The 24480-nt window shown below is 39.9% G+C and overlaps 1 protein-coding gene across 1 annotated transcript in view; it reads left to right on the forward strand.

The window, feature by feature from the left end:
* Window positions 1–24480, forward strand: part of cdhr1.L (cadherin related family member 1 L homeolog) — a 99034-nt gene that overhangs the window by 61311 nt on the left and 13243 nt on the right. The window contains 6 exon segments of the mRNA NM_001172196.1: window positions 23–101; window positions 1578–1678; window positions 11598–11801; window positions 13002–13154; window positions 13989–14153; window positions 17391–17458. Of these exon segments, the coding sequence (NP_001165667.1) occupies window positions 23–101; window positions 1578–1678; window positions 11598–11801; window positions 13002–13154; window positions 13989–14153; window positions 17391–17458 (770 nt within the window).

Consider the following 24480-nt stretch of genomic DNA (forward strand, 5'->3'; position numbering starts at 1 on the left):
ATTACTGTATTCTATATTTTAGGGATCTGAAGTACTTACTGTCAAGGCATATGATGGAGACAGAGGCAACCCTAATACTATATACTATTCCATAGTGAATGGTGAGTTTTGAGGTGTTTTGTAATAGACATGCAGATGGAAAATGGCTGGGTACATTTATATACACTGCATATGTTGATGGCAATTATTGTTTATTTATATAATAAATAGAGTTAGCACTAACTTATAAAGAAACTCAAATTAAAAGTACACTGAATAATATGTCATTATAGACATAAGTTCAACACTATTGCGTGTGGGGTGAGTGTAAAGGTCTTTGTGCATGTTAAAGTATAGGCACAGAACACAATTAATACTACAGAGAAGTTAAAAAAAACTTATGTTCGGCATGCACCTCACCAAATAAGTGGATCTAAGAATAGTCGCCGGCGTCCAAGAATAGTCTCCAAGAATATTCGCCGGCGTCCAAGAATGGTCGCCGGCATCTAAAAATGAGATGCCGGCACCTCCAATGGGAGCAGAAACCCTCAATTTTTTGATTGAAACTTACCAACTGCTGCTGCATTTCTCACCCTAGGCTTATACTCGAGTCAATAAGCTTTCCCAGTTTTTGGAGGTAAAATTAGGTACCTCGGCTTATACTCGGGACGGCTTATACTCGAGTATAAACGGTAATTGATAGTAATATCAATTCCCAGATTCAAGTTCCACTCTCTACATAAACAAGTAGAACAGTAATCTTATTAATTATGTGGCACCATGAAATTTCAATCTACAAACAAACCAATCGATTCTAAATTCAAGTAGTAACTTGTGTATTTAAGCTAAAGCCCCGTTGACATTTTTTTTTAAAAATTATTCATTGTTTAGCCAATGTCATCATAATACTGTATTAGTATATTATGACATTAGTATCATAATATAAAATAGATTTTGTTGTGTTCTGTGACAAAAGTACATAGTCTCTTATTCTCCCTAGTGTACCGGACGGGATTTATAGTGGATGGCAGATATGTATCCCCGGTTTTTAGGTTCTGAGCCATCCATTTAAGAATGTTCCCTTTAAGAAACACCAGAGGGTTAAGCAGCCAGAAGGTTGGCTGGACAGCCAAGTGGTGTTTAAGGGAGTCAGCAGCAGGTGTGCAGTGTGTGAGAGAAGAAGCTGCACAGGAGGGCTGGGCTGGGTTTGTTGAAACGGCTGTACTTTCAGAGACCTGGGGGGCCTGCTAGCCAGGGGGATATTTTCCTGGTGTTTTCCCCACAGACCAAGCCTGAATAGTACCTTGGGGTACTGTAAACTTAATGTTATTGCTGAACTTTATGTTGCTGAATGAAGCTGTTTTCTTTCTGTTACATTTGAATGCTGCTGGAAGCTCTTTGTCTTTCAAAATAAACGGACTGTTTTTCATTTCTCCTTGGAGTGGCCTGCATTTATGCCAACAATCTCGCTGTGATCCCCTTCAAACTTCACACTAGATATTAATTTATAACCAACTACAAGTACCAGCTACTAATCTATATGTGCAACACAAGTTTTTGTTTATATCAGTAAGATGTCTGTCTGCTTTTATTGACAGGAAGTGATGGAGCCTTTACAATCAATAATGCTACTGGAGGAATTACAGTTATAAAAACCCCAGATGAACTTAAGAAAGAAGTCTATGAGCTTAAAATTCAGGTATTGTTTCAAAATGCCAAATACATGGCAGGAATAAAACTGTGGGTCTGATTTAACAGTGATATATTTCTCATGGTCCTTTCTAGGGATGTAGCGAACTGTTCGCCGGCGAACTAGTTCGCGCGAACTTCGACTGTTCGCGTCCGCCGAATGTTCGCGAACGTCGCGCGACGTTCGCCAATATGTGTTCGCGTTCGATTCGAACAAAAATCGTTCGACCATTCGATTCCTTCGACCGCTAAAATCGAAGGATTTTCGTTCGAATCGAACGATCAAAGCCATTCGATTGAATGAAATCATTCGATCGAATGGTTTCGATCGTTCGATTCGAACGGAAATCCTTCGATCGAACGATTAAAATCCTTTGATCGTTCGAATCGAACGATTTTGCGGATGTTCGAAGTTCGCAAACTGTTCGCATTTTTGCCGGTGTTCGCGAACGGCGTTCGCGAACACATAAACGGCAGTTCGCTACATCCCTAGTCCTTTCTTCCTTGTGTATTGCAGTGGGGAACAAGACCTCAGATGGGTAATAATGCTTGGTGCTGAACAGAGCAGACAACTACCACCCCATAGAGTAGAATGATGTTCAAATGAATTGACACAAGTATCACTTTGATAAATGTGTCAATTGGTTGAAAGAATATTTGACAGTCAAGGAAGTTTTGAGAAAACACAAAATAGATTAAAATGCTGGGAATTCATAATAAACTTCTGCGTTCATAATATATCTACCCTTGTATAATTTATTCTGAGAGCTATGTCTATCTTGCATAGTCAGTTAGACCCTTTTTTACACAGGACAATATTTTCCCTCAATGTTCCTGACTATACAGATTCAAAGATTGGATTGCTGTGTCCCTCAAAAACCGTAGTTTAATTGAGGGGGAAACAAAAACAGAAAAACAAAATAATATATAGTGCAGTATTCTCTACCCATTAATTGACACACCCATCGAAGTTAAAAAATGTGAAATTCGAAGTAATTTTTGGATACTTTGACCATCGAATAGACTACTACGACTTCGACCTTCGATTTGAAGTAAAATTGTTCGACTATTCGACCATTCGATAATCGAAGTACTTCGACTTCAATACTTCACCAACTTAAACCTGTCGAATTGCTGTTTAGCCTATGGGGGACATCCTGTGTGTTTTACAAAGTTTTTTTAAGTCAAAGGATTTTTTGGGAAAATCGTACGATCGTATGATAAAATAGTTTGAATCGTTCGATTTGGAGTACGATCGTACGAACGTACTACGATCGGAATATGATCGTACGATGTATAAAATCCTCCGACTTCGAATGTCGGAGGATTCTATTTGATGATCAAATTTCAAAGTACTTCGAAATTCGACCCTTGATAAATCTGCCCCTTAGTGTTAATTTCAGAATTATCTTTCAGTGATGAGAGTGATCTCAAGTGTAGCAGAACAAAGGTGTTTCTGTGAACGAACTTAGTTTCAAAATTCAACAGAGTGAAAAACAAAAATTAAAAAAATAGAGAAATAAAATAAAAAAATAAAAAATTTTAGGATATATAAAAAACAAAAATAAATGGAGAAAGACAATCAAAAACGGAAAAAAATAAAAAATATCAAAAAAAGGTTCAGATTTTTGGCTATTAAATCCAAGATGTTTAAACATCCCAATTTTTGGATTTACAATGTAAAATAACTTGTAACATAAATTATAGGGAATTTCCCGATCTGGTGAGATTTCCCAGTGGTACATTATACTCACAAGATTTCAGGCATTGAATGTAATGGATGACTTCCTCTGCTTTTTGGCTTCTTAGATCCTTTTTGGGCAAAAATAAAGTGACGTGCAGAAGCGCTTACAAATGTTTAATAAATAATTAAAAATAAACTCACAACTTCTTTGATAAAATCAATATGAAAAGTCTCTGTCCGCTGTTCCGAATTTTTCAGCGTCTTTCACCATCGACTGCGCATATCCATAATTCGCTTCTGCAGCCTCCAGAAAGTTTGCCAGTCTTCGCTAACGCGTTTCGCCGAATGGCTTCCTCCAAAATCGATGAGGTCCTCCTTTGATGGTCACTCTTTAATGCCCACGATTATTCAAACAGTTTTTAACTTTATTTGTTTTGCACAGTTACTTTTTCTCATCTCTACTGTTTGATTCAAAATCAATTTTCTTATGGAATAAATTCCCTTATATCCATTTCATGTTCCACTGTACAAAAAATGCCTTTTTGGGAGGCCAAAAGGCATTTTTTTATAGGGGTATTCCCTATAACTTATGTTACAAGTTATTTTACATAGTAAATCCAAAAATTGGGATATTTAAACATCTTGGATATAATAGCCAAAAATCTGAACCTTTTTAGATATTTTTTATTTTTTATTATTTTTTCCAATTTCACTCTGTTGAAATTCACCACTTGTCACCGGTTATTTTAAAACTAAGTTCGTTCACAGAAACACCTATGTTCTGCTAGAAGGTCCGTTTACTAAAGTGCAGTACATCTGACTTTAAGTTTATTGATTGATGATTATACCATCCAACAACATTACCAGAGTAACAGCAATCACATAGTAACATAGTAACATAGTAAGTTAGGTTGAAAAAAGACACATGTCCATCGAGTTCAACCTTTTTTTTTTTTTTTTTTTTTTTTTTTAACTACCTATCTGCCAGTTGATCCAGAGGAAGGCAAAAAACCCATCTGAAGCCTCTCCAATTTGCCTTAGAGGGGGAAAAATTCCTTCCTGACTCCAAAATGGCAATCGGACTAGTCCCTGGATCATCTTGGACTATGAGCTATTTCCCATAACCCTGTATTCCCTCACTTGCTAAAAAGCTATCCAACCCCTTCTTAAAGCTATCTAATGTATCAGCCTGTACAACGGATTCAGGGAGAGAATTCCACATCTTCACAGCTCTCACTGTAAAAAACCCCTTCCGAATATTTAGGCGGAACCTCTTTTCTTCTAATCGGAATGGGTGACCTTGTGTCAGCTGGAAAGACCTACTGGAAAATAAAGCATTAAGAGAGATTATTATATGATCCCCTTATATATTTATACATAGTCATCATATCACCCCTTAAGCGCCTCTTCTCCAGCGTGAACATCCCCAATTTGGCCAGTCTTTCCTCATAGCTAAGATTTTCAATACCTTTTACCAGCTTAGTTGCCCTTCTCTGTACCCTCTCTAATTCAATAGTGTCCTGTTTGAGTGATGGAGACCAAAACTGTACGGCATATTCTAGATGGGGCCTTACAAGTGCTCTATACAGTGGAAGAATGACCCCCTCCTCCCTTGACTCTATGCCCCTTTTAAAACAGCTCAAGACCTTATTTGCCCTTGATGCTGCCGACTGGCATTGCTTGCTACAGCCAAGTTTATTATCTACAAGGACTCCAAGGTCCTTTTCCATAATGGATTTGCCTAATGCAGTTCCATTAAGGGTATAAGTGGCTTGGATATTTTTACATCCCAGGTGCATGACTTTACATTTATCAACATTGAATCTCATTTGCCACTTAGCTGCCCAGATTGCCAGTTTGTCAAGATCATGTTGCAAGGATGCCACATCCTGGATGGAATTAATTGGGCTGGATAATTTTTTGTCATCTGCAAACACTGATACATTGCTTACAACACCCTCCCCTAAGTCATTAATGAACAAGTTAAATAAAAGTGGACCCAATACTGAGCCCTGGGGGACCCCACTAAAAACCTTACTCCAAGTAGAGAATGTCCCATTAACAACCACCCTCTGTACCCGATCCTGTAGCCAGTTTCCTATCCACGTGCAAACGACTTCATTAAGCCCAACAGACCTTAGTTTAGAAGGGCACAGTATCAAACGCTTTGGCAAAATCCAAATAGATCACATCTACTGCCCCCCCCCACTGTCCAGAATCTTACTTACCACATCATAAAATGCAATCAAATTCGTCTGACATGACCTATCCTTCACAAAGCCATGCTGATTGTTGCTCATAATGCCATTCATTAGGACAAAATTTTGAATGTGATCCCTTAACAAGCCTTCAAATAATTTGCCCACCACAGATGTCAAGCTTACTGGCCTATAATTGCCAGGCTGAGATCGTAATCCATTTTTAAATATTGGAATAACATCAGCTTTTCTCCAATCCATAGGCACCATACCAGATGACAGTGAATCTGAGAAAATCAGAAATAAGGGCTGATCTAAAACTGAACTAAGCTCTCTTAGAACCCGGGGGTGTATGCCATCAGGCCCTGGAGCCTTGTTTACATTAATTTGTATTAAAGCTTTTTGAATCATATCCTGAGTCAGCCACTGACTAGATTGAGCTGAACCATTCGTGCAGTTAAGTGAGCCTGTGAACCCAGACTCCTCTATTGCATACACTGAAGAAAAGAACTGATTTAACACATTTGCCTTATCTGTATACAGTATGTTACAACCATACTGGTACCATTATTTAAGGGAGCAACACTCTCAACCTGCATCTTTTTACTATTAATATATTTAAAAAACTTTTTAGGGTTAGTTTTCACCTCCACCGCAATTAACTCTTCATTTCTTTTCTTAGCCTTCCGGATTGCTGATTTACAACATTTATTACAGTGTTTATATTCATTAAATGCAGCTTCTGTCCCTACAGATTTGTAGTTTTTAAATGCCTTTCTCTTCTTTCCCATTAACTTTTTACTTCTGTATTAAGCCACACAGGATGATTCTTAAAGCTTCTACGTTTAGTCCTTAAGGGAATAAATTGAGAACAGTAATGATTTAATATCATTTTAAAGGGCAACCATTTCTGTTCTGTGTTTTTAGCTGAAAACCTAATGCCCCAATCAATGCTCTGTAGGGCAGCCCTCAAGGCACTAAAATTAGCTTTTCCAAAATTCATGGTTTTTGTTGCCCCAGTATATTTTTGTTTTTTGCACCAGACATTAAAAGATATAACATTATGGTCACTATTACCCAGGGGTTCAATGACTTGCAAATTTGCTATAAGTTCTGGGTCATTTGAGATCACTAAATCAAGAATAGCATTTTTTCTGGTAGGCTCCTCAACAACCTGTGCTAAAAAATTGTTCCCATTAACTGATCTGGCAGTACCGTTGCTCCAGTCAATATCTGGGTAATTAAAATCCCCCATTATCATTACTTTACCTAAACTAGCAGCCTTTTCTATTTGCATTAGGAGCTTTGTCTCTTCCTCCTCACTTACATTAGGGGGTCTATAGCATACGCCTACAATTAATTTGCTGGATTCTTTACAATTGGTGAAGAACTCCACCCATACGACTTCTGCCCCCTCATTTTCTAACATAACCTCCTCCTTTATATGAGCTTTTAAATCCTGCCTAACATACAGATATACCCCTCCTCCTTTTCTATTGCCTCTATCCCTCCGAAACAAAGTATAGCCACTGATATTTACTGCCCAGTCATGCGACTCATTCAGCCATGTTTCGGCCACACCAATCACATCATATTTTCCTTCCAACACCAGCAGCTCCAGCTCTCCCATTTTACCAGTCAGACTTCTTGCATTTATAAACATACATTTAATACTGGTACCATATTGAACATATGACATGTGGTCCTCCCTATCCTTAACAGTATCCCTAGCCAAATCTCCTCCCCCATTTTCCCTTTCTTTGCCCACTATCTCATCTAACCGGTCTTCCACTGAAACTTTTAATGAACCCTCCCCCCACACCTAGTTTAAAATCTCCTCCAACCCTCTAGCCATCTTCTCTCCCAAAACAGCTGCCCCATCATCATTGAGGTGCAGCCCATCCCTAGCAAAGAGCCTGTAGCCGACTGAAAAATCAGCCCAGTTCTCCAAAAACCCAAAACCCTCTTCCCTACACCAATCTTTCAGCCACGCATTATTCTCCCTACGCTCCCGCTGTCTCCTTAGTGTTGCTCGTGGCTAAGGTAATATCTCTGAGAAAATTACCTTGGAAGTCCTCGCCCTCAGCTTTGCACCTAGTTTTTTAAAATCATTTTTGAGGACTTCACCACCTCCTCTAACTTTGTCATTGGTACCTATGTGTACCAAGACCGCTGGGTCTTCCCCAGCCCCTCCCAATAATCTGTCCACTCGTTCCACCACATGCCGAACCCTAGCACCAGGCAAGCAGCAGACTGTTCGGCATGTAGGGGCCTTGCGACAGATTACCCTATCCACCTTTCTAATAATTGAATCCCCTATAACTAGAACCTGCCTTTCCTTCCTTGCACTCCCCCCACCACCCGTATTAGAGCCACTGCCTCCCGGGGTGCTCCGAGAGTCAGCCTGCTCCATACACGCCAGTTCAGAGTTTTCCTCCCCAGCATCTTCAGCCAAAACGGCGAATTTGCTGTTTTGGACAAACTTTGGACCAGCCCCCCTACTCTTCTGTCCCCTACTTCCCCTCTTGACTGTCACAAACCTTCCTCCCTCATTAGCCTCCACTGCCCCTTCTCCTCCCCCCACTCCACTAGCCCCTGCTAGTGGTTGCTCTGCGAGCCTCCTGTCATTCCCCTCGTTTGCCGATGCTCTCAGTGCTGCAAGTTCACCAAACATGTATGCATCATATAAACCCTTCTGCCAATAGAATCATATGAACAAGAAATCATACCAGTTAATCTCTTTGCTTCAAATAAATGCACAGTTTAATGTAGCCAATCACAATGAAACCAAAAAACATAGAGGATGACGAATCTTTGGACTGGGATGCCCGCTGCCAATAATACGCCTCTGAGCTGGAACTGCTGCTGATAGAAGCAGAAGCCAAAACATCCTGTCAGCAATAGCTACAGATTTCTCTCCTGTCAGCAAATAATGATGGGTAAAAAAAAAAAGTATTTTAGGATATTTCCTGGCTCTTGAAAATTTTCTGGCGAAAAAAAAACCTTTAAAATCACTACATAGGTGGCGGTAAAATTTGGCGAATATTCTTGCATAAATTTTGTCTTTTGCACATTTCGCTGTTTAGTAAACCAGGCGTTAATGTGTACGTATCGTTATTTTCAGAATGCGATAACTGGCGAAAACATATTTTTGTACAAGAAAATTCGCAAATTTATATTTACCGCAGGTTAGTAAACTGGCAAAAACATATTTGGCGACAAATTTGTCTATATTTTGTGTGCATATTTTTACCGTGTTTTAATAAACGGACCCCCAAGGGTGTGTCAAGGGTGTTGAGAATACTGCACTATACTGTATATTATTTCGTTTTTCTGTTTTTGTTTCCCCCTCAATTAAACTACAGTTTTTGAGGGACACAGCAATCCAATCTTTGAATCTGTTTGTTAATACGGGCGGTGAAGAGCCCGAGTGGTTGCTGGACTTGGAACACACCGATCTGGAATTTCCAAGCTGTGCTTGGATGTTTTGATATACTTGATTGCTAGTCTAGTACTGGATTTGTAGCTACTCAGTTATTCTACATCAAAGATTATCCTGTCCTATGTAGTGATGGGCGAATTTGTCCCGTTTCGCCCAAAAATTAGCAAATTTCTCGCCAAATTCGGAAAACAGAAACATTTTTTTTGAGGCCGGCGAATTTTTGCCAGTGTATTTTCGCGGCAGTTTTGCAATTTTATTCGCCAGCAGCGAATCGCGGGAATTCACGCCTGGCAAATAAATTTGCCCATCACTAGTCCTATGTAGCATGCATATTTTTACATCCCATGTGTATGTAAGTGTGTTTATTTGTACTGAATTGGATCAGCACCTAAAATGCCTATATCACCAGTGTATCTAGATCTTACTGCTATAATGATACATTCTGAACGAAGTTAACTGCTCTGCATAATTCTGTCACTAGTAATTACCTTGGTAATACATTGCTCTCCTCTTGTAATCAATAAAACATGGACCTAATACATAACCCTAGAAAATTAGGCTAATTAGAAGTGCTGTTATCAACTCTCTGTATATTATTCTTTAACTAGTTCTCCCTTATATACACAGTGAATCATCAGGATCAACAGAACTTAGTACTTAGCTAATGTGTATGTGGCACTTTATAAAAAAATCTAAGTTGACCTCATCCCCCCGCAACATTCAAATTTCTACTTACGATATTATAAAAAGTAATTTTGTTTCATATAACCGTCCTTCATTAAACCATTCTTATTAGTGAATTATGGTCCATGAAGATCATTACTATTTCTTACCACAATTAATCATCCTCAAAACATTACAGCAGTCTACACAAAGCTGCTGTTTGGTGGACAAGCAAACGGTTGCTATGCCCACCAACAAATGCACAAAATTACAAAATTCTTTATAGACTTCAAAAAAGAAAAAAACACATCTAATCACATCTAGAAAACCTACTAAGGCCAACATGACAAATATAATCTGAAAAGAAGTTTAAAACACCTCTCACTCTTATAGGTGAGTAATTTATTTAGCGCCAATAACAGCCAATTTCTATGCATAACCACCCTTATTGTGCAATATTCACCATCTCATCTATGATGTAACATCTAGCTCATTTTATAAATGAAATTGTACCCTTCCCCCTTAAGCACTCCTCTCTCAGGTGGCTTTTTATGTGTAAGTACCCAGGAGATGTGGCCAGCAGTGGAGTTTTTCTCTTTATGAGATGGTTTAAACCAGTAGATCATGGCCAATTTATGAATGTCAGTGGCATCTGCAGTTGTGAGTTATTTATCAATAGTAACAATAAAACAGTACAGTAATAATCATACATTAAATATAACAGACTAAATATGCCAATAAACTCTTCTTACTTTGTAAGGGATGGAATTAGTAGTAGGCAGAAGAGGTCTTGGCGCCACTGTTAGGGAGGGCACTTGCACCCTAAGGCAGATGCCCCTTTTGCCTCTAATTCTGGCCCTGCTCTTGATTGGGACCAAATGAGGAAAAATTCTTCTGCTATTTTCTCTAAACATTCCCACTCAAGGTGAATTCAGTAATAAAGGCATAGTTAAAGAGGAAACAGGAGCAATGCTTTATAATCTATAGTTCTGCATTTTTCCTGTCTCCTCCTTATCTTTAGGGATATTTACTTACCACTCAGTAGTGGGCCAAGTGCAGTTTCTAGTACAGCCACCGTGTTCTCTACCCACAATGCAGCATTTTTTACATGATTTTAGCATAATTGCAGTCACCAGGGCAGATGTGCTTGATGTAATTGCTGCAGGTGTGTTGCACTTATAGTTACACTTCCAAATTAGACAAAAAATCTTTGGTGTAACTGTGTCTCTATTGATGCAGGCTGCTATGAGAACCCTAGTTCCAAGGTTCTCACTGTCAATAGGCACAACTGTGCTTGATTTGGAAGAGATTCAAAGGCAGGGGAACAGAAGCGCAAATATGCAAAGGTGCAAGGAACACCTTTTGACACAAGTACCTTTAATGAATGGGATTTTTAAAAATAACCATGTAAAGGATTAGTTATACGGATACAGTGGACCCTCAATTTTACTTACCCTGTTTTTATGTGTTGTCTCATTTTACACCAGTTTTTGTGGCCCCGCCAATATTTAATCTATAATGCATTTCCATGATTTAACATTTTCCCTAATTTTAAACCATTTTTTTCTGGTCCCCCTGAAAAAAACTTAAAAAAGGGTATTGCTTTTGTTCTATAAAATCCATTTTTGATATTTGAAACAATTCCTGTTAAAAAGGATGATCTTTAAATCTTATTTTATAAGTAATGTACCATATCCTAGACTACCAAAATGTGGGCTTTTGACAAGAGTAGCTAGGGTTGGCTTGGTTGGTTATGTATTTATATAAACTGTATATCACTCTGACATTACTCAGATCTGTTTGACAGTCCAATAAATCTACATTTTTCTTATTGCCAAAGATACTAATCCAAACACACAGTCTTCAGAACAGTATTTCACAGTTGGGGTAACTTGTAACTGCTTTCATGTAATATACCTTTTATTTAATTATTTATTTGCAGGTATCAGAAATTACACCTGAAGGGGATAAAGTAGCTCATGCCTTCACTGTTGCAACTGTTAGAGTTGTAGATCTTAATAACCACCCTCCAACATTCTATGGGGAAAATGGGCCCCAAAACAGATTTGAACTTACAATGTATGAACATCCACCAGAAGGAGAGATACTAAGAGGTCTAAAAATTACTGTCAATGATTCTGATCAGGTTTGTACAACTCAAAATACAACTAAAATAAGGGCTACATATTTGGAACATGTATGAAACTAAATTTTAAAATTATTTTTAAAAGAAGCAGAGCATAGCAGATGCTGGATTTCAGAAATGTCAAGATTTCGGTACTAACACATATGCTTTAGAGCAGGGCTGCCCAGCTGGTGGCCCACGGCCCCCTTGTGTGGCCCCCCATATGAAAGTCTGCCTGTGTCTGCTTAAAATGTGTAAGATTTAAAAGGTACTACTACAGCGATTAACTGGCCCCTGCATTGTTTAAACCTCAAATTCCAAATGTCATCCCCTGCATTGTTCACATGTGTTATCCCCCTGCATTGTTCACACTTGTAACGCCTCTATTGTTCACACCCTAAAACTGTGTACTGTTCACACCTGAGACCCAGTTTACCTGTTAACACCTCATACAAAATTCTGTTGGGGAACTAGTACAGTGTCACTGTATGTAGTACATATTAGAATGGTGCTGAGTGGTTTCCCTGTCTCCTGCTCTGTTCTGCCTTCCCTTCCCTGTGCTTCCTGGGTGTGCCATACTCTGCCTGCCCTATGATCTCCGTGTGTGCCCTGCTCTGCCTGTGGAACATAAGCCTGGTATTTATTCTGGGGGTTTGTTAGCATTTAAAAATTATTGTTAGGGGCCCCTAAGGTGTTTAATCATGTGCTGGGGGTTGCTGTGTTATCCACAAGGGAGGAGGAGACCTATGGATTTAAAGGAGAACCAAACCCTTGCTAATAAAAACCCCTACTCCGATACCCCTGTTCCCTCCCTGCATAGGTGGTACCTTTGGTAAATGCCTCTAACTCTTTACTTACTCCTCGGTGCAGATTCAGGGCATTGGAGTTCACGGGCGCCTTCTTGTTCTCTTCGGTAATCTTCGGAAAGAGAGCAACGTAATGGTGCATGCACAGTTGGAGCAATCTTCTGTTCCGCTACAACTGCGCATGCTCTGAAAGTCACGGAAATTGCTGAACGCCTGAAGATGATCCGAAGTTTACTGAAGAGAAGAAGATGGCATCTGCGAACTCCGATACCCTGAATTTGCAACGAGGGAAATGGGGTACTTATCACACAGTATTTAGTTATAAAATTAGTTTAACATAACTCTTTTGATGCAATTTCAAGAACGTCACCTAAGTTATTATTTTGATAAATATTCCTGTTTAACATATTTACAGGGTGCAAATGCCAAATTTAATCTGCGCTTGGTTGGGCCTGGTGGCATTTTCCGTGTTGTGCCACAAACTGTTTTGAACGAAGCCCAAGTTACAATTATTGTGGAAAATTCTGCAGGAATAGATTATGAAAAATTTCACTTGTTTACATTTAAGGTACAGTATGTTTTCTTATTATTTATTTACAATATTGCTTAAAGTGATTGTATTTTTGTAGATATTCTATAACTTCCAACATAAAAGGGTGGTAAGAGTTAAGTTAAAAAGAGTTAACAGTAAATAGTTGTCTTAACAAGGATGCCCCAAATCAATTTTATTCAGGGACTAGTCTGATTGCCATTTTGGAGTCAGGAAGGAATTTTTCCCCCTCTGAGGCAAATTAGAGAGGCTTCAGATGGGGTTTTTTGCCTTCCTCTGAATCAACTGGCAGGCAGGTTAAAAAAAAAAGTAAAAAGGTTGAACTTGATGGAGGTGTATCTTTTTTCAACCTAACTAACTATGTTACTATGTAAGTTAACCTGTTCAAATTATCAAATGTCATGATAACATGACATTATGGGCAAGGTTAAATACTGTGCCTTGTTTTTTTAAAACCAAACTGTTTTGCATTCATAAAGCACCCTAGCCTCTAATTTGACTTACCCTTCTCCTGGCCTGTGTTCAGTGAAGTGTCACATTTTGACTAAACTGACAAATGATTAATATGCACATTATAATATCTCAAGTAATCGTTATTCAGCAAAATGACAGTATATTTGTAAGTAAATCGTGCAGCATATTGGTTAACTGTTTAAATGCCAGGCACTGAGTCTCATTCATGTGTGACTTGATCAGAAAGGATCAGTGTAAATGTTTTGGTTAAACACCATAGATTCTATGATCTGTGATGCTTAAAGGGTTAATACAGCAATGTTATCGTAAAAAATAAATATTTAAAGAAAGCATTCATTACTACACTAAACCCTATAAAATATCTTTATATCTCTGTAGCTTCTTGCTATTGAAGTGAACACTCCTGAAAAATTTAGCTCAACTGCTGATATAACCATCCATCTTCTGGACATCAATGACAATGTCCCAAGGTTCTCTTCAGAGTATTATATTGCCAGGATTCCAGAGAATTCTCCAGGGGGCTCCAATGTTGTAGCTGCAACTGTAAGTTGAAATATTTCTAATTTTTTTTATTCTGCTTATTTTTAGGGATCTAGACATGTTTATTTATATCTGACATATATAGTAACAATTGCCTCAACATCTGTTTTGGCATCAATATGATTTATTGAGTTATGTATGGATATTTTAGGTAACATCAAGTACAAGGTACTGTTTATTAAGAAAATGCAAAACAATCATGTAATAGCTGAGGATTATTTGTTATGACAGGACATTCTGGAAGTGGTAATACCATATTTTAAAGCTTTCTGGATAAATGCAACAGCCAAGATCTTACAGTGATCATAGCTTGTTTTATGTTTATCGGGAAAACAGGTGGTAAATCTTGTCTAGCAAAACATAATCAAACATCTGATGTCCATTTTGGCTGTGATGGCCCTGTCAATAAGGCAACTAAGAACTTCAAACGTATCCTTAGAAAGCTGGAAAACCATCCTGTCAGAGTCAATTTGTATACCCAGGAAAGTGATGACCATTGCTGTTCCCTCCGTTTTTTCCTCCGCCACCGAGACACAAATAAAGGCATATGAGCTCACGGAAGGCATACAATAAAGTAGAGCATTGCTCAGTATTAGCGGGGCCCACAAACAAAAAATCGTCCAGATAATGCAGTAGCGATTTGCAGCCTGACTCGTGCCCCAGGAACCATTCCAGGAATGTGCTAAATAACTCAAAGTAGTAGCAGGATATCGAGCACCCTATTGGGAGACATGTCTACGAAGTAAGACCTGCCTAAAGCGGAGCCCAGGAGGTGGAAACAATCTGGGTGAACCAGCAACAAGTCAAAAGCCAACTCAATATCGGACTTAGCCATGAGTGCTCCTCTGCCTGCCCCCCTGACAAGCTCCAGAGCCCTGTCAAAAGATGTGTACTGTACCCTGGATTCATCATTGTCAATCCCATCATTCACAGAAGACCCTTTGGGGAATGACAAATGATGAATTAGTCGGTACTTTCCAGGTTCAAATGGTATCCAAAAACCCTTAAGAAAACCGTCATGGATAATCAAAGCCCCTCTCTCATTGGGATACTGTCTTAGCCACGGTTCCATCCTTTGGACGTTCACCGGGGTTATCGACTTTTAGGGCAGTAGTCTGGGCTGTCTTGGTGGTCCCTGCCTTCTTTTTAAAACATCGGACCACGGGATTCATGCCTCCACAAAAGCAGCATTTGTGTCGAAAACGACAGGATGAATAGCATCTACAATGGCTCTCATTGTAGAGCCAGTATAACCCTTTTTTGTGGTGAGCGGCTGCCGGGGTGTGGGTTGCGAGGAAAGGGCTGAGCCTTTAATCTATCCAAAATCAGCTGCAGCATGTTACACATATTGCTCTCACCACCTCCCCCCCTATTGGGTCCCCAGGCATGGGACATATACTCACAACCGTTAGCCGAGTGGGAGGATTCTGGTGGACCACAAGGGCATTCTGGGCTCCTGTCCGCTGCAACTTGGTGTTGCCGGCTGGTGGGCTGTGGTCACTGTCTTCTGCACCGTGGGCTGCGATCTGGGGCATCTCTGTGGATTGGCTGTGACAGCCACAGTGGAATGCACGTTGGAACTCACATTACGGTGGCCATCTTGCGCTGTGACGTCATAACAGCGCGTAACTCCTCCGTCCTCAGAATGGCGTTCGTCATCTGAAGATGCAGGTCGGGTCCTGGCAACGGGGTGTGCCATCCGCCTGCTGGGCCTGCTCCTGGAGCGCCCGCTCCTGCTGAGCACACTCCTGCCGCCTTGGGAAGTGGAGGGAAGGGGGTCCGACTGCACATCTCGGCCGATTCGCTGGAGCCAGAGGGAGATGCCATTCTTTCCACCTGACTTCTGCCGCAGTGTCTTTGGGACCTTTCAGGGGAGCAGCATGCGGGGAGGCAGACGGAATTCGCCATTTGCCTGCTCTTTTGTGTCCTCCAACCGGACTGGGGCTGAGACGCGTGGGAGCCTTCACTCTGCGAGCCCTGGACCGACTCGCAGGAATCTCAGCCTCATACATATACTCACAACCGTTAGCTGAGTGAGAGGGTTCTAGTGGACCACAAGGGCATTCTGGGCTCCTGTCCACTGCAAGTTGCTGTGCGTCGGCTGGTGGGCTGTGGTCCCTGTCTTAGCTGACAGATCTGTGCCTTGGGCTGTGATCTGGGGCATCTGTGTGGCTTTAACGTCATAACGGTGCGTAATTCCTCCGTCCTCAGAATGGTGTTCGTTGAAGATGCAGGTCTGGTCCTGGCAACGGGACGTGCCATCCACCTGCTGGGCCTGCTCCTGGAGCGCCTGCTCCTGCTGGGCACACTCCTACCACCTTGGGAAGTGGAGGGAAGGGCGGGTCCTCCTGCACAACTCGGCCCAATTAGCTGGTGCCAGAGGGAGAAGCCGTTCTTTCCACCAGACTTGTGCCACAGCGTCTTTGGGACCTTTCATGAGGCAGGGGAGCAGCATGTGGGGAGGCAGATGGAGTTTGCCCGCTCTTTTGCGTCTTCCAACCAGACTGGGGCTGAGACCCATGGGAGCCTTTGCTCTGCGAGCCCTGGACAGACTCGCAGGAATCTCATCCTCTTGACCTGGCGGCTTTGTGGTGCTGGACGCCTCAGCCAATTCCCATCGTCCCGCATGGCCACTTCTTTCACCTGCGCCAGCCTGTGGTGTTGTTGGGCAAACTTTCTGCGACTTTAGTAAACCAAGTAGAAACAATACTCACTCTAATATTTATGCTGCAAACAACTTGCTCAAGGTTAAGTCACATATTTAACTTGGAGCAATACAATCTTTATAGCATTGTCATTATTAATAGTAGACTGTGCAACTGCCAAACCGTAAAATTGAGTTGCTGTAGAAAGACGTTGTTATGTTGAAGGAGTATATTAAACTATTCAAAATTAAAATGCCTTTTCACATGATGTTTAATCGTAAATAAATATGGTTTTATTTGAATGAACTTCGTGATTCACTACACACTTAGAAACAAGGAGCAACTTATTCATTTCCTTTGAAGACTTAATTATTTGCAGCACAAGTACAACTGGTGTCATTCTCCAAAAAACAATGTTTGGTATCTCATTTAATAGGATGTATAGCTAAATTCATTTAATGGATATATTTTTAGTTGGTTTTTTTTCAATACACCCATAAATAAGAACAGTACCAGTGGGTATGACATATCTACAGTGACATGTCTGTTATGCTATGCTATAATTGCTGTAATTCAGTTTAATTATCTAACATAGGCCACTGACCTGGATTCAGGACTTTGGGGAGAAATCAAGTATTCAATTTATGGCCCAGGATCTGATCCGTGAGTAAATAATTTTTTTAACATTATTTTTATGTTTTTATCTATGATAAATTTGCAACTCAACACACAGGTCATATAAACTTTGAGGTGGCGTTTAATATCCTCATATTTTACAACATGAGGTACATAAATTTATTATAATATAAGTTTCAGTGTGTCGTGAAAATATAACACTAAGAACTGATTATACTTTATGACATCACCTAGCACCATTTATAAGGATATAATTTACATGATTTTCATGGCTCACGTCAACAGGGTATTTGTCTTTATATGGCAATATGAGATTGTAGTCTTCCTGACTTCCCTATTGCCTCTCCCAGACTCTGGACCACCACACGATAAGCATTCTGTTACTCATAGTTCAGAGATAACGTCTCTCTATCAGCCAGGTCACACAGCCTACTTCCAAGTATTTTAACAAGCATGTAAAGTTAATTTAATGTCCTTCATATTGAGGTACATGCTTATCAATAGTAATTATAGAAAATAAGAAGAAATTAATTCTCATTTACAAACACAACTGAATGTGTGCTCACACTTCCATATAGTTGTGTTAAGCTATATTGGAGCTGTCCATTGTGCTCTGATGAAGTGTGCACAACTACTACAACTATTGACTCTGTAGAACCCTAGACAAACCACCACCCTCAACACCTCATCTCAGTAACCTGCCCTGTTTTCATGGCAGGTTACATTCCATAGTATGTTATGTTGTATGTTAGTATGTTATCTTGAAAAAAAGACACACGTCAAAGTTCAACACTATTTTAACCTGCTTAACTGCTAGTTGATTCAGAGGAAGCCAAAACAACCCCATTGGAAGTCTCTCCAATTTGCCTCAGAGAGGGAAAAAATCCTTCCTGACTCCAAAATGACAATCAGACTAGTCCCTGGATCAACTACATCAATAGGTGCAACAGTCTTGTGCTAAACAAAATTACACACTTATGCCATTTTAACGCACCATGGCATTAATGACACAAATTGTAGACTATTCTAGGTTGTATGTGTTATTGTTTACTTTGCATGTAAACCTCTATGTTCAGTGCCTACACACATTTTGTTGTATAATATATAATATTGTATTTATTGTTTAATGCGGAATATGTTGGCAATTTATTAATAAGTTAATAATAACTCCTACTCTGACAATTTTAATGCCAGATTCACAAATCTCCATACCCGCAATTGTACCCTTCGTAACACATTGACTACAGTGTACAGCTTGGCACTGGAATTTTTGGTGAAAAACATGCAATTTGAAACCAAAAATTGAACTGTGAACAATACAACACATTTATAAAATTTTAGCGGTCAGAATGGTCTGATAGTGATCTGAAACCAGTGAAAATATCAGTGGTCTGGGTAGGATATTTGTAATTTCTGAAGCACGTTAACACCTTCTTAACACTGTCAGGTTCTGGCATGTGCTTAAAATTATTATTAGCAGATTTCCTATTTTTAAGAATAAAAAAGGAAAGTTAGACGAGGGTTAATGTAGGACCCTATCATATGGTCAGGAAAAAAAGTCAGAAATCCATTGAGGCAGTAATTATATAAGGTTGTCACAGTGTACACATTATGAAGAATTAGAACAATGTAAATGGTAGCGTGAGAGCTAATGTATCCAGAACTAATAACTTCTATAACAACTATATAATTCAGGTTATGGTCCCTATTTACTTCTACATTTGCAAAATGATAATATATGTTATAGTGATTGAGCAGTAATGATGAAAAATAAGCTACACTTACAATTATTTAACTTTTTTGAAAACTTTTTTTTTAGAAAAGAATATTTGTTTTTTGTTGGAGTACTAGTTCTATATGGCATTGTCTCTTACGCCTCATCTAATGGTTAAGTTGTAACAATATTTTAACATTTAAACATTTTTTTATTTTAAAGAGGTGGTTCACCTTTAAGTTAACTTTAGTATGTTATAGAATGGCTAATTCAAACAACTTTTCAATTGGCATTCATTTTTTATTTTGTTATAGTTTTTTAATTATTTACTTTCTTCTTATGACTCTTTCCACCTGTCAAATAGGGGTCCCAGACCCCATCTAAACAACAAATGCGCTGTAAGGCTACAGGCTATTGTTATTGCTGCTTTTTATTACTCATCTTTCTCTTCAGCCCCTCTCCTATTCATATTTCAGTCTCTCTTTCAAATCAATGTATGGTTGCTAGGGTCACTTGCACCTTAGTAACCAGATTGCAAACTGGAGAGCTGTTGAATTAAAAGCTAAATAACTCAAAAACCAAAGGTAACAACCCCTTTAAAAACTGAATGTGTAGTATCATACAGGCAGCTACTGTATTGCAGAAATAATCAAAAGATAAACACATCTTTATACTAAAAATGCAGAAAGGCAATATGTACAAGATTGCATAAAAAACAAGAAATAATTAAAAGTTTACATTGTCACTATTTACACCACAATTTGCCTCGTAGAGTGGTGTAGCTAGTATATAATCCAGCCAGTGGTAATTTATGTGTTTGCCAGTGCCTCATAAAAAGGACCATTAGAGCATCTGAGTGTCTGGAAATTATTATATAGTCATTATAGAAACAAACATTTAACAATGTATGATATGACTTAAACAAACCATAAAAACACTTAAAAAGGGAAGACAAAATGCAAGAATTTAAAGTGTTATTTTTAAGAAAAAGAGGAAGTCAGTACAGAAAGAATTAGAGATCATTTACATACTTAAAACTGAAGAAGTAAAATGAAATTGGGTATAAACTTTACTTCAGGAAGAAAATTGGCATATCAGAGCATTCCGTTTATAAATGAAATAATACAAAATCCAACCTCAGATGAAATCAGTCCTTTCATAAATATAATAAATAACTTTAATTGAATGTCTGCCCACAAGGGGATATTGAAAGAAATGATTTTATAAATGCTTGCTGTACTACATGAACAAATGCCATGATATTCATTGGTGACTTTAATTTGGTCTCTCATTAAATCTTAAAAACAAGCTGTTAATTGGATGAGGGTGTGATGGAGAGAAGCCGAGAAGCCAAACACACAGCTGGAGAGATGATAAGCAAATTTGACAGCTGCTACTGAGCATATAGAGGAGAGACGATTGTGACAATTTATTCTTGTGTTCTCACTTCTTAAAGGTGAAAACCTAAATATAGACATGGTGTTTTTGCCTTTGATCACTGTGTTAATGTAATTTAACATGTGCAGGAAGTTAGTGGGGGTGAGAGTGAGAAGGGGCTAAAGCAAACTCTCATCCATCTTTACAGTTACTTAAAAAAATTATTAACATCTTCATTCCTAGAAAAATGGCAGGCACATGGTTCCTTTATATTTATAAAAGAGGCCCTTGAAGTGTTTGCAGACTGCATGTTGCTGCATTAATACTCAGTGGTGGAACTACTGGGGGAGCAGGGGGTGCAATTGGGCCTCAGGGCCCCCCGGCAGCTCACGCACTGCCGATTTCTGGTATGGAGGGGGGCGGGGCCCCGGCTGCACGTCCCGCACCAGGGCCCTCCAGTTACGTTACTGTTAACACTCAATCTGCTTTGTCTTTGCTGGAAAACAAGAAATATAGTCCAAGCCAGGCAGGTCCCGATGTGCAGATTCTGTAGAAGCTATGATCTGTGGTATACATACTGATCAACATAAGATGAACGTTACATGGGTTGAAAAAAGTCCATCAAGTTCAACCCCTTCAAACCGAGCATCCAAACACACACCCCTGAATACCCTCACAAATTATATATACTGTAAACTGCGGGATCCACGACAGACACTTCTCTTCTCTTTAAGGCAGTTTATTTACACACAGGGGTGACCATTTCAGGATACAAAACAAATAATAAAAATAAATCCTGCCCACTGGGCGCTACCTTTACACATGAAGAGTTCCCTTACTAAACTGGGCCCCTTGTGGACTACCAGTAAGCAAACACATAAGTAGGGGTCACCCCTGTACTCACAAATCTTCTGGGGGAATTGCTCAGCCTCCTGGCTTTCCTCAGTCAGTCAGACAGACCCTCTGTCACTTGGTCTCCTCTCTCTGCACCTTGTAGTAGCAAATGGTACCCCCAGCCCCTCTGTGAGTTCCTTACACAGGCAGGTGTCCTTCCTGCTCCGTGTCCTGCTCTGAGAGACCTTCCTAACAGCCTCACTAGAACTAAATACCTTTCCACAGGACAGCCTTCCTGTGGAAGGTGAGCTCTAATCCATGAGCTGGACTTCTGGATCGGAGTACCTGGCTTGCCTGTTCTTTCCAGAATACTCCAGCTTCCAGAATCTGGCTGCCAAAACCTTTAATGAGAGAACCTATTCTCTCTTTATGAACACCCTTCTTGGTGCCTACCTCTCCCACTAAGGAGAACTTAAAGGTAAAACACACATTTTCCCACATTGTTTTGGTCACTCTACCACATATCCTCCCCCTCTGCTTCAGCCCGTAGGGGTGAGCACAATAAGCCATCCCATTGCTCTCTGGCTCTAGGGACTTGACCATCGTGGGGGTTTTCTGAACTTTTGAGTTTAGCTCCACACATTTTGTCTCATGTAAAGTGGAACGGGAAATCAAAACCTTTTTACTTACCCCTTTCTCTTCAGCATTTTCAGTTTGACTTATTGGCTCCAAATACTCTGTTGAAATCCCTACCACTTGGGATACCTGTCCTAGGGGTACATTTTTCTTACTTAGTGACCCCCACAGTAATTTAAAGTCTCCTTTCAGTAACATCATTGGCATCACATTAATCATACATTTTTGTTGCAACACAACTGGATCTGAAACCTGCAAAGAAAATTTGTTAGACAACAAAACATTACAACTACAGTCTCTAAACTGTTCCTTTGCAGTACGTTTGGCATGTATTTCAATGTTCTTGTGATAGTTGTTTGTCATTCCATCTGGATCTTTAACCTCAGAAAGTTCATTGTTAGTTTCCCCACTATGCTTAACTCTTAGATTGGAAAACACTTCCCTTTCTGGGTCACAACACAGTAAACCTTTCTCTGAGGTCTCTGAAGCATCTCTGGTCTGTCCAACCGCACCAGTACAATGGTCATCAGAATCCATAGGAGTATTGAGTGACTCCAGATGACAAACTGGGCTTTCTGTCCCAAAGTCTCTTAGTATTGTACTTTGTGGTATTTTCACTCCTGTGAGCTCAACATCAAAGCACTTTTCCTTGTATGTACTTGACCCATCTCCAGATAACTTTGTTGGCTCACCAGAATGTGAAGCTTTACAATTACGTACACCTGCTTCTTTAAGCTTAGGACATTGTGCAACTGCACTCCCTTGCAGTTGGTCAGTAAAGCTTACAACTACTTTCAGCTCATGGTTAACTCCCCTTTCAGGTTTCCGATTCTCCAAAAAGGCATTGGTATCTTTTAACTTGTTCTGCAGGAACTGCTCATTTAACAACTGAATCTCTACATCCTTCTTACAGACTTTAAGTTGTAAACACTCCCTCTGTTGGAGTAATGTGATTTGGTGTTGTGTCTCATGAAACACCTGATCCTGTAACATGCAAAGTCTTTGCTGCAGAGAATCTCTCTCAGCTTTAAACTCAAAGTTCTGATCCTTCAGAGACTTTCCTTCTGATTGAGTGGCTGTTAGTTGGGCCTGAAGCTGCTCCATAGCTCTGGCCTTTGCTTGTATGCAACTCTCCAGATCTGCTTTCTAGGCTTTCATATCACACAGCTGTTTCTCCAGCAGCCCGTGTGACTTGGAAAGGTCATCCAACATTAACTTCAATGTTGCTATTTCTGCAGTGTCTCTTCTCAACTGTTCTTGCAGACTCTTTTCGCCTTCAGCCAATAAGTCCTTGGCATCAGTCAATTCTGTACATTGCCTTTGCAAATTTACTACATGTGTGTGCAGTGCTGCATTTGCCTGGGCTAATTCCGTACACTTTTGCTCTCTCACAGCCATCTCTCTGTGAAGGTTTGAGGCCTCAGCAAGCTTCTTTGTCAGGTCAGTGACCTCCTTCTGTAACACAGTTATGACTTTACTTTTACCCTCTGACTCCAGGGCATTATTCCCAATCTCTGAAGCAAGGCTCCCCTTTAGAGACTGGGTTTCTCTTTCCAGATCAAGGACCTTTACAGAGTGCACTTCTTTAAGTGTCACTCCCTCTCTTTGGCACTGTTCAAGCTGGCTTTCTTTCTCTTTAAAAGCCTTGGCCAGTTCAGCATACATCATTTTCAACTTTTCAATGTATTTTACTTGCTCAGGCTGATCGCTCCTTTCAGCCTCTTTTGCCACAACTTTTGTGGGCACTCCAGCTGCAGATTTTACCTCTTTTGCTTTGTATGCAGTAGAAGCACCAACCTCCCGAGAGGCTACAGCAAATTCCTGCTCTATAACTGGCACACTCCCCACCACAGATTCACTCTCACGATTTGTCAATACCGTTATCAGTGGGAGTAGGGATGCCACCATCTTGTTCCCCTTGCCATCACATTGCAAGATGTAGGTTACCAGTTCAGGGCACAACACTTTTTCCAAAAGCACTTGGTTAAACTTAAAGTTATTGGTGAGGTGCATGAAACACAGGAGTATGCTTTCTGTTGACTCCTTGTCAGGATGGCTTAACCTTTGTGACAACTCTGGAAAAGCTCTATCAATGCAATGAAACTCACTGGGCTGAATTTCCTGTAAACATTTGGCAGCCATGGCTAGAGCATTTCTCTGTGCTTGGATGCTGAAGGACTCTAAGTCATAGAAACAGTCACCCAGTTCACCAGTCTGTAATATGGCCCTGCCATGTGTATGAGACATAATCTCAAGGATAGCAAAAGCTTGTTCTACCACATCCAAGTTTCTTACACATTTTACCTCTTCCAGTAATATGGGAACTGCATCAACTACTACTTCAGAAGAGACAGGAAACTTTTCCAAAACACATTTTAATGCTTGGCAGGCAAAGTTCATCATATCATAATTATGTTTCATTCCCAGCAGTTTTATAAGTGCAGACACAACACTCTTTATTGGAAACTCTGGTAAATACTTTGCAGTC

This window comes from Xenopus laevis, chromosome 7L (genome assembly GCF_017654675.1).
Source record: "Xenopus laevis strain J_2021 chromosome 7L, Xenopus_laevis_v10.1, whole genome shotgun sequence".
NCBI classification, from domain to species: Eukaryota; Metazoa; Chordata; class Amphibia; order Anura; family Pipidae; genus Xenopus; species Xenopus laevis.